Source organism: Scleropages formosus, chromosome 2 (assembly GCF_900964775.1).
Source record: "Scleropages formosus chromosome 2, fSclFor1.1, whole genome shotgun sequence".
Classification (NCBI taxonomy): Eukaryota; Metazoa; Chordata; class Actinopteri; order Osteoglossiformes; family Osteoglossidae; genus Scleropages; species Scleropages formosus.
The window spans coordinates 24,360,083-24,388,047 of record NC_041807.1 but is presented as its reverse complement, the minus strand read 5'-3'; the positions used below and the strand labels follow the sequence as shown (position 1 = coordinate 24,388,047).

The window sequence follows — 27,965 nt, the reverse complement described above, 5'->3', positions numbered from 1 at the left end:
TGGAAGCACCTGGCTGAGACCTCCACTGTCAGTGAAAACGCTACGTTCGCTCTCTATTTACAGAGACCCAGTATTATACACCGCCCACGTTCCGTGGATTAGGAGCTGCGGGGAGACGTTCTTTTTCCCCCTGTACAAAGTTCTGCAATCAGGTAAAGACGGATGGTGTTTCGCTAATAGCAGTTAATGGCTGTATTCCGAGCTGGAGCTAATCTAGCGAGCTAGCTGCTTAGCTGCACGGTGGTCCGGTCACCCGCGCTGCCGGACGGCCGGGCTCCCTGGACGGGTGAGGGCTGTGAAATACTCCACTTTGAAAGGTAAACGGAACAAAAGCGTCTGCAGCCATCTTCTCCGGCACTGCTGCAAGTGTCGGCACACTTATTCAGCGGGTTAGCAGTGCAGTGGGAGAGCCAGCACTGTCTGGACTGAGCGTCGGCTTTTCTCCAAATCAGCTTGCTGTAGAACGTACGTAACATGTTTAAAATGCCCGAGATGATCTATGCTATGGGAGGTGTTCATCTTGGGACCGGTTGCGACGTTTGACCAAGCCAAGCCTGGAGGATGATGCTGGAGTGAGGAGAACTCAGGTGGTGTTGCAGATTTGGAATAAACTTTTGTACCCTCCTGTGTATCCGTAGTGTACAGTGTTTCAAAATGTATCTTTTCACTGTGAGGGGAAGATGTCAAAGTGTTCCTGGACATAGACACCCTCAAAGGGCGACTTTGATGTGTCCCCACATAAACTCCACCACCTCTTTGTCTACTTCATTAGAGCAAGTTTGGCACTGACTGGCACATGAGTGCAGAGAGAGAGCGTAAAGAAACACTTATTTTTAAAAAAAAAAAAAAAAAAGACCTATAACTGGTACTTGTCAGATGCAGTTGCTTTCTGTTTGGTTTACGTGGGGTAGGCCGTAAATGTCATTCACTGCAGGTATTTACAGTTGCTGATGGAACCCCCGGTGTTGCTTTTCTTAAATCAGATGTGTTTGCAGAAGCATCTCTGAAACATGAAGGAAGTATTTACTGTAATCTACGGAAAAGGGATTATTGAGCTGTGAAGGGCCGTATTCGTAGTGGTTAACCATGGACTCTGCTTATTGGATTGGGTTACTTGGCAGCTACTGGTTTTTCCATAAGTAGTGCAGATCGTGGCTAACAAAGGTCTAGACAAGCCACGGCGTGAGCACTGTCACCAGCTGTGGTCAGCTCTCAAACTCAAGACCATAGTCAGTTTGATGGATAAACACATTAAATCCCCAAATGGCGATGAATTATTTAAAGTCACCAGGGAACACTTTATTGCCAAATTTGATACGATCCCATGTTCTCATTGCCAGCTTTCTGTTGACTTTCATCCCTGAACAAATAATCTGGTTGTTCTTTTAGGTAATTTCGCATAAATTTTCCACCTTTCATAGTTTGTATGTCAACAGACTCATAAACTAATAAGAGTGGTCACAGTGGGGAAGACCTGGTGCTTCACAGGTCTTGGTCTGTGGGTTGAAATGTAGCTCAGTCTTTATGGAGTTTCTGTATTCTGCTTGTGTTCATGTGGGTTTTTGGAGGTCCTTTAGTTTACCTGGACAAAGGCATCAGCTAAATAAGAATGGATTAATAGTGAAAAACAACCTTAAATGCTACAGCTAAATGATCGAAACTATATGTAATATAGACATTTATGTAACTAGATGTTTATAAAAGCCTATTTTAACAATGGCAAATTTCTGAATTAATCTGTTCTGTCAGGCCCGCAAAGACTACTAGACACGTTTCATTCTAATTGAAACTCATCAGCCGTACATATCTTTGTCTTCACAGAGAAATTAACTGGGATGGGATAGTAATGCACGCAAATCGAGAGTGTTTTCCACTGTGCCACAAGCCTACGTTCCAACTTGTGGTAGATTTGATAAATGAACGAGTGTTAGTGCTTATGATCCTTTCTAAAAGCTGATGACTGTCAGCATGTGGGTTGCCATAAATTGAGTTGGCATTTACTCTGCCTCAGTGTGCAAGGTGAAACGATGATAAAGGATACTATGGACAAATAAGTTTCCTCACCTTAAAATTTAAACTTTATCACATTCCCTGTCTCAGTATTTCTTGGGCCATTCTATAGATTTTTATGGCAATGGATGAAATCTTGATCAGTCTCTAAAAACTGTTAGGAGAGCAATGATGTTTCAGATTACAGGTCAGTAGGTAATTTGGCTGGTAAGGACATTAGCCTGTAACCCACATCCACTAAATATTCAGTTTCACAAAGGATAAAACTTATTATTAATAATAATAATGTAAAACTGGCTTAGGCTGAAAAACAGTTTTAATGCTTCTCTGGTCTGAACTCTGTGTTGCACAGTTGAAACATGGCTCATGTGCCTTAGGTCAGTACAAACCCGAACAAAATGCACACGTTTGCTGCAGTCTAAAGGCATTCGGCTTTACGTAAATCAGCGCACATTTCTGGTGAAACAGGAACCTTAAAACGATCCAGGGCCTTGACTCTGAAGAAAATGCATTCATGCTTACCTCCAGCTTTATATAGGGGAAAGGAGGGTTCCTGTGGTGTTTTTTCTGCGATCCATGTTATGTTTCTCACTGTAGCGTCTTTACTCGAATGGGCGGAGGAACTGTGACTCATCTGAGTATCTGCGAATCAGAGGAATCAAAAAAGATGCCTGTGGGCACATTTTAGCCTAAAGACAAATTACGACTGGGTTTCTCCCTTTTTCTCAGGCCGCGGTGACAGAAATGTAACTAAAAACAAATGCATCTTTGGATCATTTAACAGTGAACGTCAGCCTGCATGGGACACCAGGTTGTGGAATGTCTGGGGCTGTTGCCTTGCAGTTTGAAGCTGTCTCGTTTGAATCCAGCTGTTGTGTAGTACCCTTGATCAAGCTAGTGACCTTGAATTCATAAAGTGTGTTGCACTCTGTACATGGGTAAATCATAGTTGATAAATCGGGGCGGCACGGTGGCACAGCGAGTAGCTGTGGCGCGAGAGAACATGGGTTCGATCCCCGCTCAGCCTGTGTGGAGTTTGCATGTTCTCCCCATGTCTGCGTGGGTTTTCTCCGGGTGCTCTGGTTTCCTCCCACAGTCCAAAGACATGCTTCAGGTTCCCCCATAGTCGTGTGTGAGTGACCCAGAGAGAGTGTGTTCCACTGATGCATGGATGAGTAACCCCTTGTATGTAGTGTATCTAGCAATGTAGTCACCTTGGTGAATAATAATGTGTGTGGACTGATAAGACTACACAGTACCCATTGTAAGTCGCTTTGGAGAAAAGCATCTGCTAAGTGAATAAATGTAAACAGTAAAATTGATTAACGTTGTAAGTTGCCATGGATGAAAGTATGAGCTAAGTCATATTTTCTTGTATGTCTGATACTTTGGGGGCAGTATATATTATATATATTTTTAGGATGGTTGTTTATTGATTTGTTCTTCCAGTGTATTTCTTGGTTGGTAGGTTGACTTAAGGATCTGGTCGTGTTGGGGGAAAGTTGGACTTCCCGGAAAGCTCTGGCGGACAAACCCTGTGGGTGTTTCCTTATAGAAACACCGTTTGCCGCACTTACACTGCGTGCTGCTGATGGTATGTGCGCTGCTGCCGTGTCTTTGGCTCTTAAAGGACTTTTTTTTTTTTTTTTTTTTCTTTTTCACCGCTCCGCTTGTGATCGCTGTGCTGGGCTGGGCGTGTGTCTGTCACACAGTTCCTGATGTTTAGTTTGACGAAGACAGAGAGAGAGTGTCCCACACTTCGGCCCAGGGTGACAGACCTGCTCCACCCTGCAGCTGCTCTCACGCCGAACCTCGAGGAAAAAGCCTCACGTTCACCGCTAGCAGCTCAACAGCACATCTTACAATGGACGTAAAAGCGGGATGTTGCAACTCTCCGCACTTTCTGGCGAATCGAAAGTGATCTTACTGAAAGCGGGCGCGCGGACGCTCTGTGTCTGGAGCCGAGTGAGACTCTTACTCCTAAGTTACTTGGGCATTTTACACGTTGGCGTGAAGTGGACCTTTATATATATGACTATTGTTGTGTATTCGACTGTAGATTAACTGGAGTGTTCAAATGAAATGAGGAAGGCCCGACCTGTTTACATTTACATTTAATTTTAGCAGACGCTTAGTTTGTCCAAAGCGACGTACATCTCAGCAAAAGTACAATTTGTTTGTGCATTAGTTAGAGAAAGAGAGGACGATGGCTGCAGACATGTGACTCTCAAGTAAACCTGCCTGATTTGTGTTGTAAACCTACCTACCTAGTCTGTTTCTCTATCTATGTTAAAAGTAAAGCACGGCGGCGCTTAAGTTAAAAACAAACAGATATTTAATTTAGCTAACCGGCTCTGTTTCTCTCACAGGAGCTTCTTCGTGTTTTATTTAAACTTGTGCTGGGTTGTTTCGTCGTGTGCCGTCAAGTTTCCTGCGGGAAATGTGCGGTTCGTCCATTCCTCCTGTCAGCGCCGTGTCGTTTTTAAAACCTCACGCGCTGTCTCTCCTCCTGGCTGTTAGCGACCTCAAACACCGGTACATGTACGTGGAAGCCATAGGTATAGTAGCATTAGCGATGGTTGAATGTTGTACTGGTTTTACTTTTAAACACATAGTGTGATGTGAGGCAGTCGGCGGGCTGCCGCTAAACCGCTGCGTGTCGTTGCAGCCGGAGGGATGTCGGAGAGGGCCGACGGCGACGGCAGGGCGGAGCAGCGCAGGGCGGCGCGGCAGCACAAACACCACCAACAGCACCACGACCACCACCACCACCAACAACACAACCAGCAACAACAGCAGCAGCAGCAGCCGCCGCAGCTCGGAGAAGGCTCCGCAGCAATGGCGGCGCTCCCCAGTCCACAGACTGTACTGGGACAGTCCTGGAGCGACTGGATCAATGCTGCTCAACTGCAGGACCAACACGGTGAGATCTGAGGATGGGCCACGGGGTACGACCAGGAGTGCCCCGTATATTGCCACTACTCACGTTTTTCCCCTTATTATTATTTTTTTATTATTAATAAATAATAATAATAATAATAATAATAATAATAAATAGTGATGATGATGATTTGTTGTTGTTGCCCTTTTGTGATTGTGAAATACTGGTCACCAGTAAGTGGAGCAGGACTAAGACTTTAACTTTAAGTGTAGCTGACTGTCCCTTGCCACTCTTTCATTCAGGTGCTGAAAGTGAAGAAAGTTTGAAGGAGTGTGACAAGAACTGGGAATCCATGAGGCTCTCCAGAGATGGTGAGTACCTGGACATGATTCACAACCCTCTGCTTCTGTACAGGGTTCTGTGTCTGGGGTAGTAGGTGGCTGCAGGGTCACTCTTCTTGGCAGTAAAGAGTGTCTGAATGTACTGAGGATGTCCATGCAGAAAAAAACAGGGTCAAACTGACAGTGATGCTCGGTGAGGCTTGTGGAGGGAAAGGCGGTTGAGTTCATGCGAGCAAGTGAGTAGTAAGGAGCAGTGTTCAGGTAATGACTGTTGTGTTCTTTACTTGGCAATTATGGTTGAATCAGGTGCTGTGCTGTCAGCTCCAACGGCCTCTGAAAATCTCAGCAAAAATACCTTTCTCTTATTAATCTTTATGCACCATGTTTTACAAGCATGTTACCTTGCTGCTTCACAAGTTGTTGCCTTTACTTCCCTACTTTGTGCATATTAGATTTTAAAATGTATTTTAAAACGTATTTGTCATATTTCTGCATTTTTTCCCGTTTATGATCATAGTGTTTGCCACCAAGGGGGTACAGTGGCGCAGTGGGTTGGACCACAGTCCTGCTCTCCGGTGGGTCTGGGGTTCGAGTCCCGCTTGGGGTGCCTTGCGACGGACTGGCGTCCCGTCCTGGGTGTGTCCCCTCCCCCTCCGGCCTTACGCCCTGTGTTGCCGGGTAGGCTACGGTTCCCCGTGACCCCGTATGGGACAAGCGGTTCTGAAAATGTGTGTGTGTGTGTGTGTGTGTGTGTGTGTGTGTTTGCCACCATAATGGGGCAGTAGGTGGCATAGCAAAGTGGAAGCTTTCTGGTTTGAATCCAAACTTCTGTTTTGTAACCCTGATCAAGGTGCTTACTCTGAATTGATACAGCACAAATACCCTGCGTTATGAATGGGAAAGTCATTTTAAGTGCCCTAGTTTAAAAGCCAAATGTTATAAGTAGCCTTGTACATAGACATCTGCTTCATGGATAATAATACTTATGGAGGCACAGAGCAGCTGATAGTGTAGTGGTTAGGGCTGCTGCCTTCCAATTCAAAGGTTGACAGTTTGAATCTCACCTGCTGCTGTACCCTTGAGCAAGGATTCACCCCACATTGCTCTAGTAAAACTGCCCAGCTGTGTAAATGGGTAAATAACTGTAAGTAACCTAACATTGTAAGTGGCTTTGGAGAAAAGCAACAGCTACATGAATAAATGTAAATAATATGGATATTTTTACTTTGGTATAATACTTATATTGCGCTGATAATTCCAATATGCTTTTTTATTTTGAACATGTTTTTTTTTTTTTTTTTTTGGTAAAGAGTTTAAGAAAAAAAGTTCTGTAAAAAATCTTAGATTTTAACATCACTGTAATGATTTCTTTGGCTGTGTTGTAGTTTTGAGTTGTTACTGTCCCGTGCTTCATTGTACACACTGACTACTTTTACACAATTCACATCACCTTTCAGTAATTTTTTCATGTTCTATTTTAAGATCCAAGCCATCTCACTTCCTGAATTCATTATTAGTTCAATGGCTTTTCTTTTCCTGTACTCTCAGTACCAGAAAGTTTTAGATTCAGCTGCTTGCAAAGTTGTTGCACAGATTTAAAAAAAAAAAAAACAAGACTGAGTGTTTAACTGCTATGTGGTTTGAAATTCAGATGTCAGCTGATGGATTATTCCATGGCATTTTAGTATTACTTGGTGCATTCATTTATATACTTTTTTGCTCTGTCTATTTTTTAACATGCTCAGGCAACTTTTTCAGAATGGTACTATGCAGAAGTGTATTTATTCAAGCAGTACCTGCTGTCCTGGGAATAAACCTATGATTCTTACACTTGCATTCATTTGTTTAACAGACACTTTTCTCCAAAGCGACTTCCAAAGAACTCTATGTAGTGTTATCAGTTCACATACCTTATTCACCAATGTGACTTACAATGCTAGATACCCAAATAATTCTTAAAGAAAATTTACACCCTAGTAAATAGAATGAGCTCCTAGCTTATTCACAGCCTGGGTTGCAACAGTGTTTTGTATGTTCTGGAAGAAGCTGGAGAAGATGAGCGCTTTGTATTAGTCTTGGCAACAACCCTGAGAAATTTAGCAATTTTAAGTATTCAAGATGGCTCTCATGCCAAGTACGATACACAGTCCATTTCAGATTTCAGTATGTACTAAAATGAACAATTGCTTCTGTGTGTGTGCGTGCGTACACTTAAGGTGCATCTTGTAATATCTAATTGTAATGTTTTCTTGTTAAATTCATCCAGCATAAATTTCAGCTTGGTAGTGGGGTTGCTGGAAAAGCATAATGCACTCCAGGTTATTTCCGCAGGGTTACACACATTAAGATATTTGGCTTGTCACACTAGAGTCATTCATGTGCACCTAGAGAGGGAAGCCCAGGAACGTTACCTACAGCTTTGTTTGCTTGGCCTCAGTGGAACCAACCAAAATGTTGTTTCTGAATCAAACTGTAAAAATGAATCACCTATAGGTGCAGCACAGAGAAAAGTTTTAGATTTCATCAATGGTGGTCAATAATGGCTTTTTTTTTATTAAATCTCTCAGAAGTTATTGTCTTATCTGAAGGCATGTTCTTTCGCCTGTCATTGAAAGCTTGCTGAAAAGCAGCTTGGTACATATTCTACTTATCGGAGTGTGCATTTGAATTGGTGAACAATGTCTTCACTGTGTAGATGGACCACATTACTCTATTTGGTGCAAATTGGTTGTGTCCGAGAAGTCGTGTTAAAGAAATCGCAGCTGTGCACAAAGTGTCACTCTCACCACTTATTGCTTCCTTAACTCACCTCCTCCAAGACAGAATTGACATATGAAATCCAAAATCATCAAGCTTTTTCACTTTATAAAGTAAAACATACTTTGTTGTTTGGTTTCTCCTACCTCTGCTTGGCACAAATAGATACTTCTGTCTTCTGTTAGGTGGAAAATAGATTGTTTTGAAGACTTTATTTTAATATCTGATCCTAACATTTTGGAGAGATCGTTATGTTCACGTGGTGCTTTTGCTTGATTATAAATCATTGAAGAAGAATCCCCAGGTGTCTGCTGTGTTTTAATCTGTAGAAATTTTGCTGGGCATTTGTCCAGGGTTTGCACACAATTTATATTTCAACCTATAGGAGTGTGTTAAGAGTGGTGGCAAGATCTCTGCAAGGATGTATTGTGGCAGTTCAAGTCATGTGAGGAGTGTCTCAGTGTACTGAAGTAACGTCCTGTTACCAGAGGGTTGAAGGTTCGTCTCAGAACAGAGACAGCAGTTTTATCATTTCCTTGAGCAGCCATTCATTGTCTGTTGTCCAGCTGTTGCATTGGCATTTTGCAGATGATGCAAATTAGTGACAAACAAGTGTATTAATTTGTCTGAAGAGCAGCTAATCAGTTGCAGCAACTGCAGATGCCACAGTCACAAGACATGTAAAGTGGCTGGTAACAGTGGAAGACAGACTTTGGAGGTGGAGCCAGCTAACTGCAGTCGTGGGAAGATGTTTATGGCAGTACACCCACTTTACCACAGTCCTTTTGTTATCCTCACACTAGACTCCTACATTGGTGCTAGAGAGGAAGAGTCTACGAGTCCGCTTTTACTGCACTGGAGTAAAATCAGGTAGATGGCGTAAAATTGTGTGGGTGAAGTGTAAAGTACAGCAAGGGATTATTTTTGTCGCCTCTGAACAATAGTAATAATGGTGTTCTTTCCAGCAGCGCTGATGGAGACCTTCCTTGGAGTGTAAGTGTGTCTTGATAGCTGAGACAACATTCACACTTGTGACGAACACTCTAATCTTAAGTCGGGTCATCTGTTTTGTCCAAAGGAAATAGACAATCATAGGTATTAAATGAGTATTGTTACGTTTTAACTAGCAGTAAATAAAATCATGGCAGCGGTGTTGTTGTTTTACCGTGTGAAATTGAAGGTTAGGTTTGTACAGCACGAATGGCGCAGGTGTGTAAATTTACCAGGGACTGCTCGTTTTGAAGAAGAGCATGGCATGTTCACCCACCCACTGATACCCAGTGCTGTGTTCCCTATGTGAGAACAGCTTTCCAAGACATAGATGGACATCTTGCAGAATGCCACATATTCCACAGAACATCCCTGAAGGGCTGCCAAATCATGGTCCCTCTGCCACTCGCAGAAGCACAGATTTGGAGGCACAAGTTAATAGAGCTGTTAGAACGGCAGGGCTGCAGCAGCAACTGTGGCAGAAGCCCTTTCCACGGCGCACTAACGGAGGACTCAGACATTCACATCAATGTCAAATTAGCTAACATTACTCAGTATAAGTACAATTTTACATTGTTACATTTTTTTGTTGTACATTTTGCCACATTTCAGTGTGATTATTGGATAGAGTTCAGTTTTCTTGCTCATGCAAATGTTAGGCCACACGGCACTAGCACACCATACGTTCTCATGGACAATTTATTCACTTAGCTAGTTTTTCTCCACTGACACTCGCTGCTACGACTGTTCTCCTTACTCTGTGTTTGTCTATAGGATCAATGAGCCAATTGTAGGCTTCAACAACAGGTAAAAGGTGGTCAATGCTGAAACTCCCATGCTTCTTTTTCATCGCGTGTAGGCCTCGTTTTACGACAGAAGTGTCTCCGTTGTTGTTCTCCATGTCGACCACCAGTAGAGGGCGCTATGGACTATCGAGAACGGTCCTACCTGCTGCCCTGCCACTTTCACCATTTTTGAAGACGGGAAATGTTGCGGGATAATGTTAGGTTGTAGGTTGCAGCTCTCTGGTTTTAAATAAATAAGCAAGTGCGCACACACACACTTTGCACGTAAAGTGTAGAATTCTGACATCAGATTTTATTTATTTATTTATTTATTTATTTATTTATTTATTTATTTATTTATTTTTTTAAAAAAGAGAACTATCCCAGATTCATTCTGTTAGAACTTTGCATGTGAGATCTTTAACCTTTTTTTCTCAGCGAGCACTGCAGATTTTTTAATCCAGGTTCTCTTGCCATTGCATTTAGCTGTTGCCTTTAGTCCTAATTGCAGTCCATTCGTTGATGGACAACACTGAGAACATGTATGAAGATCCATGTGGGCAGATGACTGTACTGCATCAAGCCCCGTGATCAAGTGTCCCACTTCTGTGAACTGCTGTTCCTTCTGATTTGTTTTTTTGAAAAGCTTCATGCCATCTGCTGTGAACATGGTTATGGCTGTGGTTACTGTGAAAATAGATATGGTTTTCGCACCAAGTTTTGTCACACATCCCCTTTGCGTGGATGTATGAGATGAAGAATGTGAAGTTCTTACGTTACTGTCTAGTGTCTGTGGGTGTCACTACCACACTCTGAAAGTCCTGCACATATTTATTCATTTTTGCTGATGCTTTTCTCCAAAGTGACTTATGTTGATCAACTTTACAATTATTTACCCATTTATACAGCTGGGTATTTTGGCTGGAGAAATTTAGGGTAAATACCATGCTCCTGGGGTGCTACTACAGCCAGAGGTGAGATTCGAAACTGCAACCATTGGGTCCAAAGGCAGCAACTCTAACCACTACGCTACCAACTGTCCCAAGAGTCGTTCCAGTCTGAAACAATGTTGTGTTGAGGCACATCGATGGAGTCTGTCATGGCTCAGTCTCACCTCTGACAGCTTTCTTCTCCCCAGAAAGTAGTTAATGTGAAGAAATTTGCATCCTGTGGACGTATTCTCACCAAAGAGATTTTTGAATGACATGTCGTTGCTCTTCAGTGGTTTACAGTTTGGGCAAAATTTTTATATCAGCTGTACATCACGTCCAGTTTAAATAAATTTTAGAATTTTACAGGTTATGAATTTTCCAGGATATCAAAAGAAATAAGCCTAGGTAGAAGTGTCGGTATTCCTGTTATACTCACTTTTAAAATAAGACTCAGAGAAGTGTTATAGTTATATTGTACTGGCTATAGTGTTAGAGCAAGTGTCGATTTCATTCAAAGTTTGAAATACAGTATGTTTTAAAAAGTTATACATTATGAAATAATCATCAAAATATGATAGTATAATCCACCCCAGATAAGCTAGAAACCGTACTGTTTGAGCTTCCAGAAGTTTTCCTGTTAAATATTTAATGTTCTAGTTGGCCTGTCCTACATATGTGGTGATAAATAACCTTGTGTTTGTTTCTTGTCTATTTAGACATGGCCATTTTTGGCCAGTGTCCCGCACAGGACGACTTCTACTTGGTGATGTGCAGCCAGTGCAGCCAGGTGGTGAAACCCCAGGCCTTTCTGGGACACTACGGTAAGTTCAGTAGAACAAAACTTCTAGATTTGTACTTTTCTGAGGTTTTGTTTTGACTTTCTCGCAGAAAGGACAAAAGACTTGAGACCTTTCAGCAGGTTAGTCGTTTGGTGTTTAATGACTGTGCGTCTTGATTTGTGCTTTGCATCAGAATATTCTTCTGATCGTCTCTACATAATAGTCATGGCTATTTAAGGTTTTCGATCAAAAACTCAGCCCCTTGTTTAAATTCTTAGCAGGATTTGGTCTGAGCGATTTTTGATTAATTCTTAAGTCAGCTTTACCTGACTGTGCCAGTGAAGTCCCACTAAGAGTCAAAATGTGGAAGATGAAGTACAGAACAGAACTGGCTAAGAAAGTGTCATGAGATTGATGAAGATGGGCCAATTTGTCATCTTAGGAAGATTTGTTCAGAATGTAGAGAGTGGCAACAGGTTTGGTTTTTTGACTGAAGTCTGAAGAACGAAGGATATTCTTTGACTGCGACAGTCATGGCTGTCATTTGTGGCCCTAATGAGTAAATATATTCCTACCAATGAATTTAGCAGTATGAATTTATTTTTCCAAACGGTTCACTAACCACAAAGTGCCAGATGGATGCAGAGAGCACAGAGGTACTAGAGGACTGCAGTGGCAGGCTGGCTTATCAGCTGTGTGCCTAGACAAGATGGTGATTCAGGGATTGAGAATTAGAGGAATGTGTGGCAGTGCGTTTCCACAAATGCGCCAAATTGCCAGAAACGGTGGTCATTAACAGCTGCGCTTCAAACCGATGTGCCATCATTGCAATATTTGGGCCTCGACACTTAGACTGCCCTCCTTGCATTTAACTGATTCAGATTCACAAATATCTCCATTCTTCTGACCATGAGTGAGGAATTAGAAATATTTATGGTAGGTATGCTGTGTGTTTTTAAAAAAAAAAAAAACTCGCACTTCTGTGCCATACAGCAAGAATAAAGTTGGCTCTTGTAGCAGCTTGGCATATTTATGTAATGGATGAGAGTGAGTTGACTGCTGGATGACTGTGCAGTGGACCAAAGCAACAGCAGTAATCGGCTGGGATTTTTGCTGCTGACCGACCCATTAGTCGACACCCATTAGTCGAAACTGCTGCTTTATATTATTATTCTCTACGTTTTTCTTCTTACTGGCCACTTTGTCGTCTTCCAGAAAATAATTAATGTGAATATTTGTTTCAATAGCTCAATAATATTTCATCCCAAGAAGCTGGAATGATGGCATTCCAGGGTTGCTTGTCAGCATTTACTTGCAGTACTGACAAGCCGCAGAGAATAGTCATCTTGTTATGACTCATGGTTGAAGGAGCACATTGCGAATTGTTCCTTTGAATCCCACATGGAGAATTGCTGTCAGAGGCACTTTACTGAGCAAGTGGTCTGTTTGCTCATGTGCAGAAAGAGACTCTACATAATATTTCCATTATGCCACCTCTTTATCTGATACTGGATTTTTAATTAATCTGAGCCTCTCCAGCAGTACAGTAGGGTGACGACGAGTCACATCGGGAGTTTAGCTTCTAACGAGGAGTGGAGCAGAATTCTAGTGGCTTCCTACGATGTTAGTAGAATGTTTGATTCATGGGGTTAAGGCCAAAGGCCAACCAACATGCGTTTGTACTAGAAAAAAGACCCACTATGTTCAGTGCAGTATGCAGCCAGTGATGGTCTTTCCTGGCTTCACACCATAACTACTTAGCACTGAACAAAAGTATTTACCATCGTATCTTATTTGAAACATTAGTGTTTCCTCCCACTACTGCAATTCCTTATACCTAAAACCCACCTGAAAGACCCAAACTATCTAAAAGGCACATTTCGGCATCAAAAAGGTAATTAATTAAACATGTAATGATTAAATGATTAAAAAAGTAATTAAACTTGTAATGATCCCATATGATGATCTCCACATAAACACATTGGCTAGTATTGCTAAACAAAGTCATCACTAGATCTGGTGGTCAGTAGGTAAAGAGTCAGGCAGTAGACTTCTTATTTGGTAATGGCATCCTTCTGAATGTATAACTTTACTGTTTTGTTTTCATGGACCTTTTATTTCTCAGATGGTTTAAAAGAAACTTTAAGGATATGTCTATTTTGTACGATGGATTACATTTGGTTGACCTAACAGTAGAACTTCAGTGTGTTTAGGCGAAGGCTACATTACAGATAGACAGTGAGGCTAATATTTAAATTTCAGTTTCACAAATTTTCTAGCTAGTTGCTGATGTGTAAATTGTCCCATTCTATATCTCATGGATACAATAACATTGTTATCCAGTGGTGTGAGTCAGTGAAACATCACTGCTTCTAGATGTCCTGCTCCACAGAGCTCCAACCTCCACAGATGAATGCTTTTGTGGGTTCTATAGGTCATACTGGACAGTATCCGCATGAGGTATTTTGACTGTTTACTGTTGTTTGTACTCAGTTTGTTCCTGAGTTTTGCCGTGTTACTCGGGTTGCCTTGTTACTAGTTTTCAATAATGAGTATTGATGAGGATTTCTTGTACTAATCAACATTTTAACTAGTTCAGCATGACAGATGTACTGGTTTGTGGGAAACCAACTCATGATCTCCAAATTCAATAGTCTTTATTCTGGAACTCAGTCTGGCATGGTCTCTGCTCTTTCCTTGTCCCTCTCCTTCTCCGGGTCAAATCCCTTCTCAGTCAAACTTGAGTAGGGGATATTTTTGTGAGTAGGGAAGTCAAGGCAACTAGATGTTTAACTGTAACACACAGTCTGCGTGTTAGGGTTTCGTGGTTACCAGAGCTGTAAGCAGCTGTTCATGTTGCATTTGTGTGTGAGGTTTCATATATGGTGTTTGCAATGTGTTATATGCCACAGCAGGATGTTTGTATGTTCTGTATATCTGTGCTCTTGCCACAAGCCATATTTATTTACTCTTCACATGAACATTAATACTGCAGAGTACTGCACATATGTTTTAACCCTCTTAAAAATGTAGTTAATCTTTAAGGATTGATCTGGTTCTCTTGGTTTACTTCTTTGGACATTCCCACAGTTCAGCCTTCTCTCACACTCTCATTAATGTATTATCCTTCTCAATAACAGTTACTGTGGATGCACCAATTTTCAGCCAAATGGGACAAGTGGAGGACAGACCATCCTGGAGGCAACTGTGTGGTCACCAGTAGTTGAAATTGACTCTACAGCACTTAACATCATTGCCTCTGTTTTTCTCCCTGTTCTGCTTTCTGGCTCTCCACAGCTGAGCTGTTAGCTGTCTGATTTAAGAGTTCAAAGGTTCGTTAGAGTAGAAATGTGCAAGAAAGGTTTTTGTCCATTCCCAGTCATATCTCTGGTGCCTTAGCGTTTCTGGGCTTGTCTGTGTGGAGTTTGAATATTCTGCCCACATTCGCATGAGTTTCCTTCTGCAGAAAAAATGTGTGTTTCGGGTGGATTGTTATTAAATTGGTCATGGTGTGTATATGTGTAAGTGAATGAGTAAGTGTGTGTGACTGCTGTGTTATGGGTTGCATCCCATTCAGGGTGTACCCTGCACAAAGCGATATGCTTCCGGAATTGGCTGAACCTTTGCGACACTACATTAGACAAGTGATTATTGATAATGGATGTGTGCATGTATTGTAATAGGCCTGCCTTATTTGATTCTGCATTTTCAGCTTATAATGGAGGGTTCAGGGAGAATTGTGAGGACACAGTTGAGATTCTTGGAGATCACAGGCAAAAATCCATGGCCTCTCCTCACATCGCAGCTGCATCCACTGACCCCCCCCTCCTCCCGCAGCCTCCTTACTGTGGCATTTTCAAAGCTTCCCTGTTTTTCGCACTTGGACAGGAGACGGATCCTCCTTTTCTCCCCTGCTGTCCAGAAGGCTCTTCAAGCCAATATTGACTGTCAAGGACTCTGGGTTGCTGAGGCTCTTGGCTTTTTTAATCCCGTCAGGCACCCTTCGTGTAGCAGACCGCTATATCCTCCATGCCAGAGTCATCCCAGAAACACTCCTGAGAAAGCAGTTTCCTTGTTGCCAGCCTTCTTTCCTTGTGCATGCATACCCTCAGGAAGCACTTTCATTGATTCCTCTCGGATTTTTAGGTATATCACCCTCAAGAAACCTACCCCCTGCCTCCAGCAGCCCAGTGGCTTGACGAGTTATGACAGCTTAGATAACTGGGAGGGGTACTTGGAGTCAGTCTCAGGGGCGGACTCTTAAAAAGGTAGCCAGAATGGTTTAAGAGTACGATTCAGTTCAAGACCTGGTGATTTTTCCCTAGTCATTTTGAGGACAGCCTGTGCAGTTCTCTTGCGTGGAGAGAACCTGTACTGAACATTCATTCCCTCTGCTGTGTGTCCAGGTGTTATCGCTTTCTGCAGTGACTGCTAATAACAGTCATCCTTTGAAATGAAGATTTCTGCCGTTGCTCTCATCTCTCACCGTGAGCTATACTGCTGAAATGGGCTCTTCAGGAGTCCAAATGATTCCATGTGACCCAGACACTCTGGTGGACACTGTTTATTCAGCACAACTTAATTTAGGTTTTCACTGTTACACAAGTTAGTAAAATAAATAATTCCTTGGTCCTTATTAGGAAGTCTCAAAAATTGCAGCAGCCAGTGTTTGAGTTTTTTACCCATGTGTCTTGCTATGAATGTTGATTGGACTAGCGCAATTGTGAGGGATGGTGGTAGCGTGAAGCTGATGCTGTGGGATACTGAACACACTGGGAATGTGATGATGCTCATGATCATACATGGTAAGGTACACTGATTGAAATGCAAAGACGCTGCCAGATATGCAATGGAATGCAGTAAAAATGCTGAATTGCTGGTGGATGAATTATTCTGTGTCCACTTTGGTTAATTGTATATGGTTAATTGCTTGTTTAGCCAGCTGTTATTTTGTCACCAATGCCAGTTATTAGTAATGTTGCTGGGTCATGTCTCCCTGTACATTCACACAGTCTGTTCTGGGAAGCATACCATGTAAAAAATTAACCCTTTATTTATTTATGTATTTATTTATTTTTAAGGCCATTGTGTTTTGCTTTCAGTAGATGTTTTTTAAGGAGGTTTGCACGTATCATTTACTAATGTGTACGTACAGTTGGCAGTTCACCCATCTGGAGAATAAAGTTCAGATTAAAGACTCTGCTCAAAGGCTCAGGTGCAGGAGTTCAACCAGGGACTGATGCCTCCGCTACTTTTATACTGCCGTGTTCTGAAGAAGGGCAGTTTAGAGGCCAGTATTGACCTTTAGCGCCATCTGTAGCTTCTTTTGTATATTACTCCGATTCCTCAACTCACAAACGCAATTTGGATCGGAAGTCTTACTCATTTCAGCCTAAACTCCAAAGTCACTTTTACTACTAAGTCACAGCAATAGCTTAATAGGGAAATCCATCAATTTATTTAATGGTTAGGTTTTAAATAAAAGTTTACCGTATATAGTTATAATAAATTTTTTTTTTTTTTTTTTTTTTTTTTTAATTCAGAGCTATATTAAAACTGAAACATTTAAAAGGGTTGAAAATAAAATGCATCATCTCCACAAACTCCTGTTCAGAGCCACCTTTTGACGGATTTATCCTGTGAAACATGTGCAACGTGTATCAGCTTGCACTGATCACGGACACTTGTAAAAGCCAGACACGAGCTATAATCACTGTTAGTGAATTAGGGACAAGCGGTTCAGAAAATATGTGCGTGTGTGTGTTTTGCTGTCACTTTGCGCTGTAGCAACATATAACTCGGAGTAAACAAAAGTGCATTTAATATGTGTCGCGGGTTGTTAAATTAGCTTGGTCCTCTTCTGCCATTTACCAGCTGAACATTGAAACACAGGTCTTTTCCCACCCAGAAACAACTTATAAAAAAATAAAGTGAATAAAATTCTATTGAAATGAATGCAATTAAAAAAAAAAAAAGAAATATGCTGCTTAAAAATTCATAACTTGATGGTTCCTTAAGTCACCGCTGTGTCTTGTCATGATGCATCTTGAGGAAGTGTGTGTTTCTATCTAGATGTGATTGATTTCTGGATCTCAGACATTATTGTTGAGTAAAATTCATGGTAGTGTGTCATTGCTGCGTTTTGCATCCTTTAAGAGCCAGAATTTAAAAACATTTTTGCTGTCATATCAGTACACACTCAGACATCCCTCAACAGTACAGTCTTAACACAAAGGCGCATACAGAGCAGCTCCATGGGACCAGGACCGAGAACCTCTCCTGTAGACTCTTGATATCCTGCTGTACGTCTCATTGACTGGAGGGGAGTGTATTGTCTCCAGAGAGACCATTCACGTCACGTCAAACTAATAAACCCAGGCCTGGAAATGCCACACCAATATATCTCCCTCTTCTTAGTATTGCACACAGCTTCCTTTTTAAGAAAAAGTGTTATGTGTTTGGAGGCTGTTGTTGGTGGAGGATACCCAGAAGTACCTTCATTTCCCATGTGTCCAGCTAGAACAAGCTTTCCATTTAATTTCAAACCAGGTTAATGGGAAAGGGGTTACAGTGGAGAGTAAAACTCACAAATCTAGACCAAAGGATAGTCTTTGGTCTAGATTTGTGAGTTTTAGTCTCCACTGTAGTCCCCTTCCCAACTGATTTGGTTGATGGGACAAACAAAGACTAAAACTGACAAATATAGACCATAGGAGGCTGCTTTGGTCTAGATTTGTTGGCTTTATTTTGTTTGTACCCTTAGCTGGGGAAAAAAAAAAAAGCAGCCATTTCCATTGCAGTTAGTCAGTTTAATTCAATCAGTTCAGGTTTTCAGGTGCAAGTAGATGTACCGCCAAAGCAAACACATCCTTCTGTGGGTGTAGTTTTGCTCAAAGGTGAAGGCAGCTTGTTCAGTAGCCCTGTGGCAGAGATCGTGAGTGAATTTCAGTGTGTGTTGTCAATAGCGATACACATTCTGTTCTCTTTCATGTCTCCCTCGCTAGCGGTGGATGATTTAGGCCATGACAGATTGTACTCCGGTAAAATTAGTGTTGAGTTCAGCCATCTGAAGGGCTGCCAAGTCTGTTCTGAAAAAGCGCGATTAATTAGCATAAAAAGGCACTTCAACCATGCCCATATTAGGTCAGGCGAGACTCCTCCTCATCATCTGTTTCTATGCCAGGACGTCAGTGAGTGAGGGTTTTGTGTGACACCAGTGACGGTGGTGTCAGGGAAGGAGGCTGACGTAGAGGTGTCGTGTGAGAACAGAGATACAGGTGGGAGCTGAGACGTCCTCCTGTGTCCCCTTTCTGCCCTTGCAATGTTGGTGGCAGTGTGTGGCAGGAGGCCCTGTTGAGAATTCACAGTGCTCGTGTGTGAATGGCGGGTAACACGATGTCTGATGAAGGAAGCAGGAAGTGGATCAGTGTTGTGACTGAGTGGCAGGACTGAACAATAGCATTGTTTGCCTCCAGCCCTCAGGTCCTGCCCTGGTCTTGTGTGTCATTGTGAATGAGCTGTGGCTTTGTGTCCATTCATGAAAATGCACACGGTTGGGTTCTCCACACTTATTCTAATATACATATGCCGATCAAGACTTCACACAAGCAATCTCTCTGCTGAAAGAAAGTCCTTTGACCTTCAGTTACCACATGAGCAGTGGGTTTTGTTTTTAGACAGATTTCAGTACGGTGGCCTTCTGTTTAATAGCTAATGTAAAACTTTAGGACTATTTGAGTGTTCATTTCTTCAAACTTACAGCAAGTGAGCTGTTGGGTTTCCTCCATAGCAACCTACCCAGGCTGCTGCACTTGGTTCATTTTTCTGGGAAAGTCCCCAGGTGAATGCATTTATGATTGCATTACAGATGAAATGTGTGAGTTGGTTTTGCAGTTCCGTCATTTTCACATCCTGCAGAAAGGTCTTTTCTCCACTGGCCCCAATACAGCGCCAAGCCTCTGGCCTGGCACGTTTACACAACGGTTATTTTCAGACCTTCATCCCTGCAAGGCCGGGTGAAAGCCTTCCAAAAGACCCAGCAACTTATTTTAGCGCCTGAGAGCACTGTTTTTCCCTTGCTAGCCTGCCTTCCAACACCCCAGTCTTCCACACATGTGTCTCACTGAGAATGGTATCCTGCTGCGAGCTCTGCTTATGAATATTCAGGTGGCTGAAGACAAAACAATTACAGCGTTTGAGGATGCTTCGGGTGATGTAATGCACCTGTAATACATTTTTTCTTAAACACTGCACTGTTTAATCAAAAGTTCTGTTACAGGTGTTAATCCAGGTGTTACAAGGTATAAAGTTGAAAAAACCGAGTCGTTTGCTTCCTTTTGCTCATGCAAATTAGATACCTGTTTTTAATTGTTTCCATCCAGATATGTGTATATTCAGATATAGTTTTACTGGCTGCCTTCTAAGTGTTAATTCTAATATCGGTGGCTGCCATAGTTTGTCTTTGAATTTCATTGCTTAATGATTGGTTTATTATTTCAGTAATTATTTTGTGGTGTGTTATGCTGGTGTCTTTCTGCAATTTTTTAATCTGTATAATATGAATTCAGGCACAAGCAGCCAGTATTAAAATCAGCAAGATCAGTGTCCCCGTGTCAGTGCGATGGTTTAGTTTCATAAATGAGTTATGGATGGCTGCTCAATTCCTGTCATGACTGACCTTTCACGCCTTCTCCTGCCCCCGCCTTCCTCAGAGAGGAGACACAGCTCATCCAGCAAGCCCCCATCTGCCTCAATACCAAGCGCCACGTACCCACTCTCCACACTGCCCTCCAGGAACAAGCCTGTGGGGGGTGGCAGCCTGGGGGGAACAGGGCGGCTCCCGGGTGCCAGTGGGTCATCCTCTAACTCCAAAGTCCCCAAAGTGGCCAAAGAGAAGCTGCCCGTTCACAACCGGCCTCCCATGTCCTTCAAGGTGCTTCCTGACAGAATGTAAGTGCTGACTTGTACCTGCAATTGGTCGCCTGCTAACTTAACTGAAGTCAGGGAACGCACATTCCTTGGTATGAAAGTGTCAGAGCAAGAGCAGTATAGTCGTCTTGGATTTGGACATATTAATCAGTAGGTTACAGGTTCAAGCCACTTCTGTTTTTCTGCTAAGCAAAGCAATTTAGATCTGAGATGAACTAATGCAGTTAAAGTATTTCTTTGCAGTGAGTGAAATATGAAATTGTGAGTTGTCCTCTGCCTTGTTTAGTCATGCTGAAAAAGGATTGGACACAGTGTATTAATGAAATCTTCAAATAATGTGTTTTTTTGTATCATTTAATTGAAATTGCAGGCATGATATGTGTAGGAATCTTGTACTTTTAGTCTTGCTCTACTATCAAAATGTTTATCAAACCCTCAGCTAAAAAGTTGGTTGAATGTAGTTTTAGTCGTGAGTAACTGAGAGAACTTGGGTTAATTGAGTACTACATCGGTCTGAAGAGAAACCAGCATACACAGTAGTCCTCGAAGACCCGGATTGTGAACTACTAGCTTGGTGTTTGATACATGACCTATTGTATCTGCTGTCACTACATAATGGCAGCTTGAATTGATTTAGTTCTTGCTGCACAAAATTTTTTTTTAACATACCTACTATATTGTAATAGATTATGATGTTCACGTGGGCAGTGAGTACTGTAATGTTACAGCTATCACTGTGCAGTACTCATTTAAAAACCTGCTTCCATTTTAGTAGTCACCCTGGATTACATCAGCTAAATGAATCATTTTGTCTGAGATGGCCATTGATAACTTCTGTGTAGTAAAATGAAAACTGGAATTTCTCCAGAGTCTCCCCAGGTGTGAAAGTGGAGAAGCCTGTGAGGGCATGCGAGGCAGCGCCAAAGCCTGTTCACACGCCCTCATCCTCCACCACTGTGAGCTCCAAGCCCAGCCTTACCTGCTCCTCCATACCAAAGGCCCCGCTGCTGTCCCCAGGGCAGATCCCCAACGGGAAAACCCTGCTCTCCTCCCTGGACAGGAAACAGGATGACAGTGCCAGCTACAAGAGGCACAAGAGGATATCCGGTGAGCAGCAATGTAGTGTGGTCCCTCTCTCTTAAACTTTTCAGGTGTACCCAGCCTTCCCTGTAATGGCCATACTAGTCTGTGTGTACAATATTGTGTGTGTGTGTGTGTGTGTGTGTGTGTGTGAGAGAATATATGTGTTTTTTTTTTTTTTTTTTTTTTTTTTTTTAAAAAAAAAAAAAAAAATTTCCATGCCTCTGTTCCAGTAACAAAGATGACATTTACCCATAGTTTTCGTATTTCCATTTTGAAAAATTGCAGCTCCCAGTTATGGATGGAAATGGTGTGTTTGTCCCTCTTTAATGACAATGATTCTTTTCCCAATGTTCATATTATATGAAGGGCAATCTAAAAGTTCTAAGACTCATTATTTTGAAGAATTGTGTTATTCATCACGACCCCATTCGGGACAAGCAGTTGTTGACGATGGATGGATGGATGGATGGATCATTTTCATAAATCATTTTAATATGCTGTCCCCTCAAAAACTAATCTTTTGTACCAGCCTTCCTCCCACTTTCATTAGAATACAGTACTATTTCAAATATGTTGCCACAAAGTTCTATCTTTAAATTATTAGGGATGCTTGGAACTTTTTTTTTGGTTTTTGTGAACAGAAAAAAAAATCACACAGAGCGAGACCAAGTGACTCTAGTGTGGTGTCACGGAAATGTTTTTACCAGTCCAGGCTCCAGGAAAATAGTGGGTGGTTTTCCCAACCATGACGCTGCTCATTCAGTAACTACTATATCTATTTAAAAAAATAGACAAAAAGTAATAAAATCTGTTTAATATATTTACACATTTGTCTAAAACATATTTACATATTTAATTGAAAAGTCTGGCCATTTTGGGGCTAGAAAATACCAGTTGAGGAATGTAATTTGAGGGCCACAATTTCTCATTGTGTTCTCTCACTCCTGACAGAACGAGAGTTCAATGCAGATTTCCACTGTGGTGTGTTGGACCTAGTTACACGGAAGCCATGCACAAGATCGCTCACATGCAAGGTGGGGTTTATCATCAATATTTCTAAAAAAAAAAAAAAAAAAATGTCCTTGAAGCCTGTGCTAGAATTCATTAGATATACTCCTTTGTCTGAGGGATTATGACTGTTTTGTCCACAGACACATTCCCTGAGCCAGCGGAGGGCTGTGCCAGGCCGCAGGAAGCGCTTTGATGCCCTGCTGGCAGAGCACAAGAGCAGGGCCAGGGAGAAGGAGCTGCAGCGCACCTCAGACCACCCTCAGCAGCCTCCCCCTCTCAGGGACCCCCAGCCTCCCCCATCCCGCTTCTCGCATGACCTCCACCAGGGGGCACATGGCAATGCCCCCTACGAGGCCAAGCCTTCACCACCTGGCAAGCCTAGACCTCATAATCCGAGTCTTCCAAGGTGCGTAGTCTTCCTTCCATACTTTGCAGTGCTAATCTATACTTAACAGAAGCACTGCCTGCCAGCTATTTAACTATGATCTTAGTCCATCCTTACTGGTTCACATCTATGGGCCTTTTTGAAGTACCGAACCTAAATTGGTTTGTAAAAAGAAAAATATCCAGTTTAAATTGCTGAAGAATTTGGTTGTATTGGATTTTTTTCCCCACAGACTAAACAGCCACTCCTCACACTCCTCTGGGAATGCCCAAGGCGATCTGACCACAGTGCAGGAGTCACCACACCCCTCCACAGCAGCCTCCGATGGGGTATCCCGACTGTCCAGCGACGAGGGGGAGAATGAGGAAAAGGAGGAGAGCATGGAAAAACTGGATTGCCATTATTCAGCTTACCATCCTCGACCAGCAGCTGTGAGTGCACGCGACAACCTGGAGAACCAGTGGTCATATACTCCCTGTTCTAAAGATAGTTGTTTCTGCATTACGGTTGAAGTTTTACAAGCGGTCCTTTTCTAGCAGACTTGCACCAAGAAAATACTGTACAATGAAAGTCCTCTTGGATATGCATGTGGTGAACCCACTCTTTTTTTTTTTTCACTCTTATGGGCTGCAGGCTTCACTGTGGAATGTAACGTGCTAGGAGCAGAGCATTAATTATCTAATTCCAAGTCCTTGCTGCTGAGGAGTTCCCCAGTGCGTTTTGTTTAAAATTATTAAAATTGGATCTTTTCCATCAGAGTTCCTTCAGTGACTGGAGGCACCAGTGCTAATAATAGTGACGCCAGCTCTATAATATTAGCTCTTCTGCCTTGTGCCCTGCCCAGACGTGCACTTTCGGGAGTCGACAGCTGGCAAGGGGCTGCTATGGCTTTGATCGGCGCTGGGATCGCCTCCGCTGTGCCCTTAGTGCTATGGTGGATCGACACGTCAACGCCCAGATGTGGAAGTACGTGGTAGTTTTTTTGCTTTTTTGGTCATTTTCTACTTTTAGAAAGCACAGACTATTTTAGCTGAGCTTAAAAAGTGCTGCTATTTGTGTTAATTGAATAGTATCTATTTTATTGACTAATATTTTTTTTCTTTTTATTTTCTGCAATAAAGGCTACTGTATCATAATGTGTTGTTCATTCTTGGAAATCTACTTAAGGGTTTTTTTTTTTTTTTCTTTTTGGACCCCGTATGGGACAAGCGGTTCAGAAAATGTGTGTGTGTGTGTGTGTGTGTGTGTGTGTGTGTGTGTGTAAACTTCTCATTAATTCAAATTTGGAAAAAATAAAGTGCTCTTGAGCCACAAAATTTTCACCTCCCCCTTTTTTTTTTTTTTTTAAAAAAAAAAAAGCTTGCAAAATACCTGCATTATATTTTAAAAATGGTGACCATTTCATTCAAAACCAAGTCCAGAATTTCAGAACTACTCTAAACCCCTTTAAATTCAGGCATATCCAATTTTTCTTATATATATAACACATTTGTATGCTCCCTTTTTTTCTGTCCCCCTTCCTTCTGATCATTTATCTTACTAGTAGTTTCTCATTTTATTTTCTTGTTTTATTCTGTTCATGGGAGACATGGTGGCACTGCTGTGTCAGCTCATGGGCTGGGGGTCTTGAAGTGGGTTTGAATCTGACTTGGTCTGTGTGGAGTTTGCATGTTCTCCCTGTTTTTACTTGGGTTTCCTCCAGGTGCTTCAGTTTCCTGCCACCATCCAAAGTTGGTTTTCAGGTGGATTGGTGACTCTAAATTGCCCTTACTCTTATTCTTTTTGTGTGCGTGCGTGCGTTCAGTTCAGTTTCATTTTATAGAGCGCTCTTCTCACGCAGTGACACAGAGTGCTTGAACAAAGGTGTGTGTGTGTGTGTGTGTGTGTGTGTGTGTGTGTGTGTGTGTGTGAGTGAGTGAGCAACCGACCGTTGTAACCCTGTATTGGACAAACGGTTATTTATAGTGAATGGATCTGTTATCTTAAAATACTGTGTTCTGCTTTTTTAACACTTATTGTTATTTTAAAATAGCATTTACTACAAATATCTTTGTTTTTGAGTTTAATTGATATCGATTTTAAAGTGCTTTCAGAAGCTGCTTTTATAGGCACTATGTAAAATAAACATAACACTAAAAGTAGTTATTGTAATCACCCATAATGCTGGTAACCTCTGCTGAGCTTTTTATAAAATATTGACAAGCTCCTTTGTAATGATATTGCCTTTGAAGAGACTGGGTTTTATTTCAAGTTTTAAGCTGAAAGGTAAGGCTTTCTTTTGCTTTTTGGTGTTTTCTTTAAAGCTTTTATACTTTAGGGCTCATTGTGTTATGATAAATGAAAAGGTTTCTGAGAGGTGCATGCAAGCAGGCACACAGCTATAAGACCACAGATATGTAGGAGAACCCACATCCTTTGTGTGGGGGGGGCTTTTCAATTTGGTGCTCACTAAGACTTTACTTTGAGTTGAATTTTGAGTTGATAGCTTGTTATGTAAATTTTAGGATACAAATTGTTTGTGCTCATAACTGCAAATGCTCGTTATTTCAGCGCTTGTTATGGGGAGAAGACTATATATGCAGAGCAAATCCATAGTCTGTAGTCTGCACAAAATGTTATATTTTGTAACCCTAAGCAAAATGGACTTCAGTCCCCAAATGCTGTTAGGATATTGGTTTTATGCAGCACTGTTTTCACCACAAAAGCAGGTATATCATTTTAACGCAAGAGGTTTAATCAGTTAAGCTTGGATTTGACTGTCTTTACCTGCTTTTCTCAGCTGTCAGAGTTACATGAATTAGACTAAAGCTGAAAGAGATCTTGCCATCTGAGAACTACTTTAAAATGCATGGGAAATTTTGAATTATATTTTCTTCTCCAGGAAAATTCCCCCTGCTTCCGAGATGGTGTCCTCCACAATGCCTCAAAGGACAAGCACAAACTCCCACCTGGTCCCAAACTACAGCGGGAATGCCACTGGCTTCCAGTGCCCCACCTCTGCTACACCATCTCCTGTGCTCGTCTCCCCCTCCTACGCACAGTCCCTGGACAGCAAGGCGGTCCTTTCGTATGGGACTACCCTGAATGCACGAGTCTCCCCTGGAGGCTCCACGGACCCTCCCAGCTACAACACTCCTGCCAGGCCATCAGTGTGGCCCCAGCTGCCCTCGGGACACTCTGCCATTCCATCTCCTGTGTCCAGCAAGCCCTCAAAGCCCAAACCCAGTAACAAGCCCTTCCGACCCAGGGAGCCCTCAGGCAGTTCAGCTACGAGCAACTCGGGGAAAAAGAGGAGAAGCAGCTCACCCCTTTCTGCCCACCCCCCTACTGCAACACAGCCTTCCTCCTCGGTCTCCTCCACCTCCAGCACCTTCAGGAAGAACTGTGCAGTGACCTCACATCACCTGCCATTGGCCCCCTCACCATCTAGTCACAGTGCAGGGCTCAGCTGCACCCCTGGCAGGACTAGCTCCCTGGGACCCAAGCAAGAACAGCCAGGCCGGGGTCCACCATCAGGAAGCCCCGCCGAGTCCATCAAGCGCATGAGTGTGGTGATGAACAGCAGTGACTCCACGCTCTCCCTAGGGCCCTTCGTTCATCAGACAGCCAGTGCCCATGGTGGCTTCCCGCACACCTCCCCCGACCATCGGCTTGAGGGAAAAAGGCGCAAAGGCTCACTGGCTGCTGGCAGCAGGGAGGGTGGTGGTGCCTCAGGCCCTGGAAGGCCCCTCAAGTTGCCCAAGTCTCCCACTATGAATAACCTCCATGGTAAACATGGCCGCACCATCACTGGAACACCGGGACTCCCTAATAATACCTTTATACAACCGGTGAGTAAAGCAGGCTCTTTCTTAGAGTTGTCTGTGATTTTCTTTGGTTTGGTAGACTGTGGTATTCAGGTATATGACTGGGTGTCATCTTGGTAGGGGAAGCAGAGAGAAAGCTGCAAGTTAAAATAGTTCTGGGACATTTCTGCACACCGTTTATTTGTGGTACAGTCTGTCAGTAGCAATTTTTATTTTAGGAGCTTGCTCTCAGATAAGGACTAGATCTATTTAGGGTGTAGTTCTTGGGAACTAGAGGAGGAATTGACATGATGCAAGTTATAAGAAAGACAAGTAAGAACAACTAAAATGTTTTTGAAGGTTTTAACAAGAGTTTCCTGTTTTTCCCCAGCCAAAGGCACGGCCCTGACGGCGGCTGAGCGGTTCCTGCTGGGTCTTAGCTTGAGGAGCACTTGTGGCACTCCCAAGTAAACGGGGCTTTTCACATCTACTTTTCCCCTGGTCCTCAAGGGTGCGGAGACCTACTGAAACATCAGCAATGTTGTGAGAATCTGCCCCTTCCCATCTAAAGCCATGTCTGCTGCTGCCTTGCTCTTTGGTGGGGAGACTCAACGACAACCAGCGGGGCCGGTCTCCTGTTGGCAGATGTCAGTTTTACAGCGGGCTGGGCCTGGCTGGTCTTCCTGCGAAGGGGCTTTCCATTCTGTGACCTTAATACTGAGGTTCTGAAGGTACAGAACAAGGGCTGAGTTAAGCAGGGCTTGTTCACGTTCAGAAGAACATGCGTTACAGGAGCGGCATCAGTGCAGAAGCCACTAAGCTAAGTAGTTCACCATCTGCGTGTTTTGGCTGATCAGGTTCTGTTAAACCACTGGAATACGGAGGGCGGAAAGGCTAATTAGCTTGAAACTGAGCCTCTGAAGAGCTGTGGGGCAGCTGGGCTAAGAAACTATCAGAAACTATCAGGAGTTCCAGCCATTTCACACGCTTGGATTTTTTTTAATGCATAATGTCAAATTGAAAACCATTTCTGCTTTTCCAAACATACCAAGGTTGTTAAATCAAGATGGAGTACTTGGGGTTCCAGGTGAGCCTCCAAGAGGTGCCTGAATCAATGGTGGGTCAACCCACATTGCTTCCATCAGGGCTGGTTTGGACAGAGCCGTGAACAGTGTGATCCCATTTGATACAATGAATGCAAGCCTGCTACAGGCTTTATGCAGGGCTTTGAGCAGCTTTTGAAAGCCATCAATCTTCTGTTTAATCTTCTTGGAAGCTTACTGGGCTGCTTCAGAAAT

At 42.7% G+C, this 27,965-nt stretch overlaps 1 protein-coding gene across 4 annotated transcripts; it reads left to right on the top strand.

Moving 5' to 3' along the window:
• LOC108939437 (ataxin-7-like) lies at positions 1-27,603 on the top strand. 4 transcript variants are annotated; one of them, XM_029260019.1, is made up of 12 exons: positions 1-152; positions 4,679-4,933; positions 5,194-5,262; positions 11,413-11,517; positions 20,187-20,424; positions 21,272-21,510; positions 22,438-22,520; positions 22,638-22,903; positions 23,115-23,313; positions 23,727-23,848; positions 25,764-26,712; positions 27,059-27,603. In XM_029260019.1, the coding sequence occupies exons 2-12, from the start codon at positions 4,687-4,689 to the stop codon at positions 27,074-27,076; spliced, it is 2,535 nt and encodes an 844-aa protein (XP_029115852.1). In that variant the 5' UTR covers positions 1-152; positions 4,679-4,686; the 3' UTR covers positions 27,077-27,603. The 4 variants fall into 4 exon arrangements, with proteins under 4 accessions (XP_029115852.1, XP_029115864.1, XP_029115857.1 ...); XM_029260031.1 differs by lacking the exon at positions 1-152 and adding an exon at positions 3,594-3,604; XM_029260024.1 differs by lacking the exon at positions 1-152 and adding an exon at positions 4,136-4,551.
• The last annotated feature ends 362 nt before the right edge of the window (positions 27,604-27,965 follow it).

Coding starts and splice junctions, on each gene's coding strand:
- LOC108939437 (XM_029260016.1), top strand. CDS start 4,451: ATGTGCGGTTCGTCCATTCCTCCTGTCAGCGCCGTGTCGTTTTTAAAA. Junction 4,934..5,193: donor TCAACTGCAGGACCAACACG/GTGAGATCTGAG, acceptor TCTTTCATTCAG/GTGCTGAAAGTGAAGAAAGT. Junction 20,425..21,271: donor AAGGTGCTTCCTGACAGAAT/GTAAGTGCTGAC, acceptor GAATTTCTCCAG/AGTCTCCCCAGGTGTGAAAG.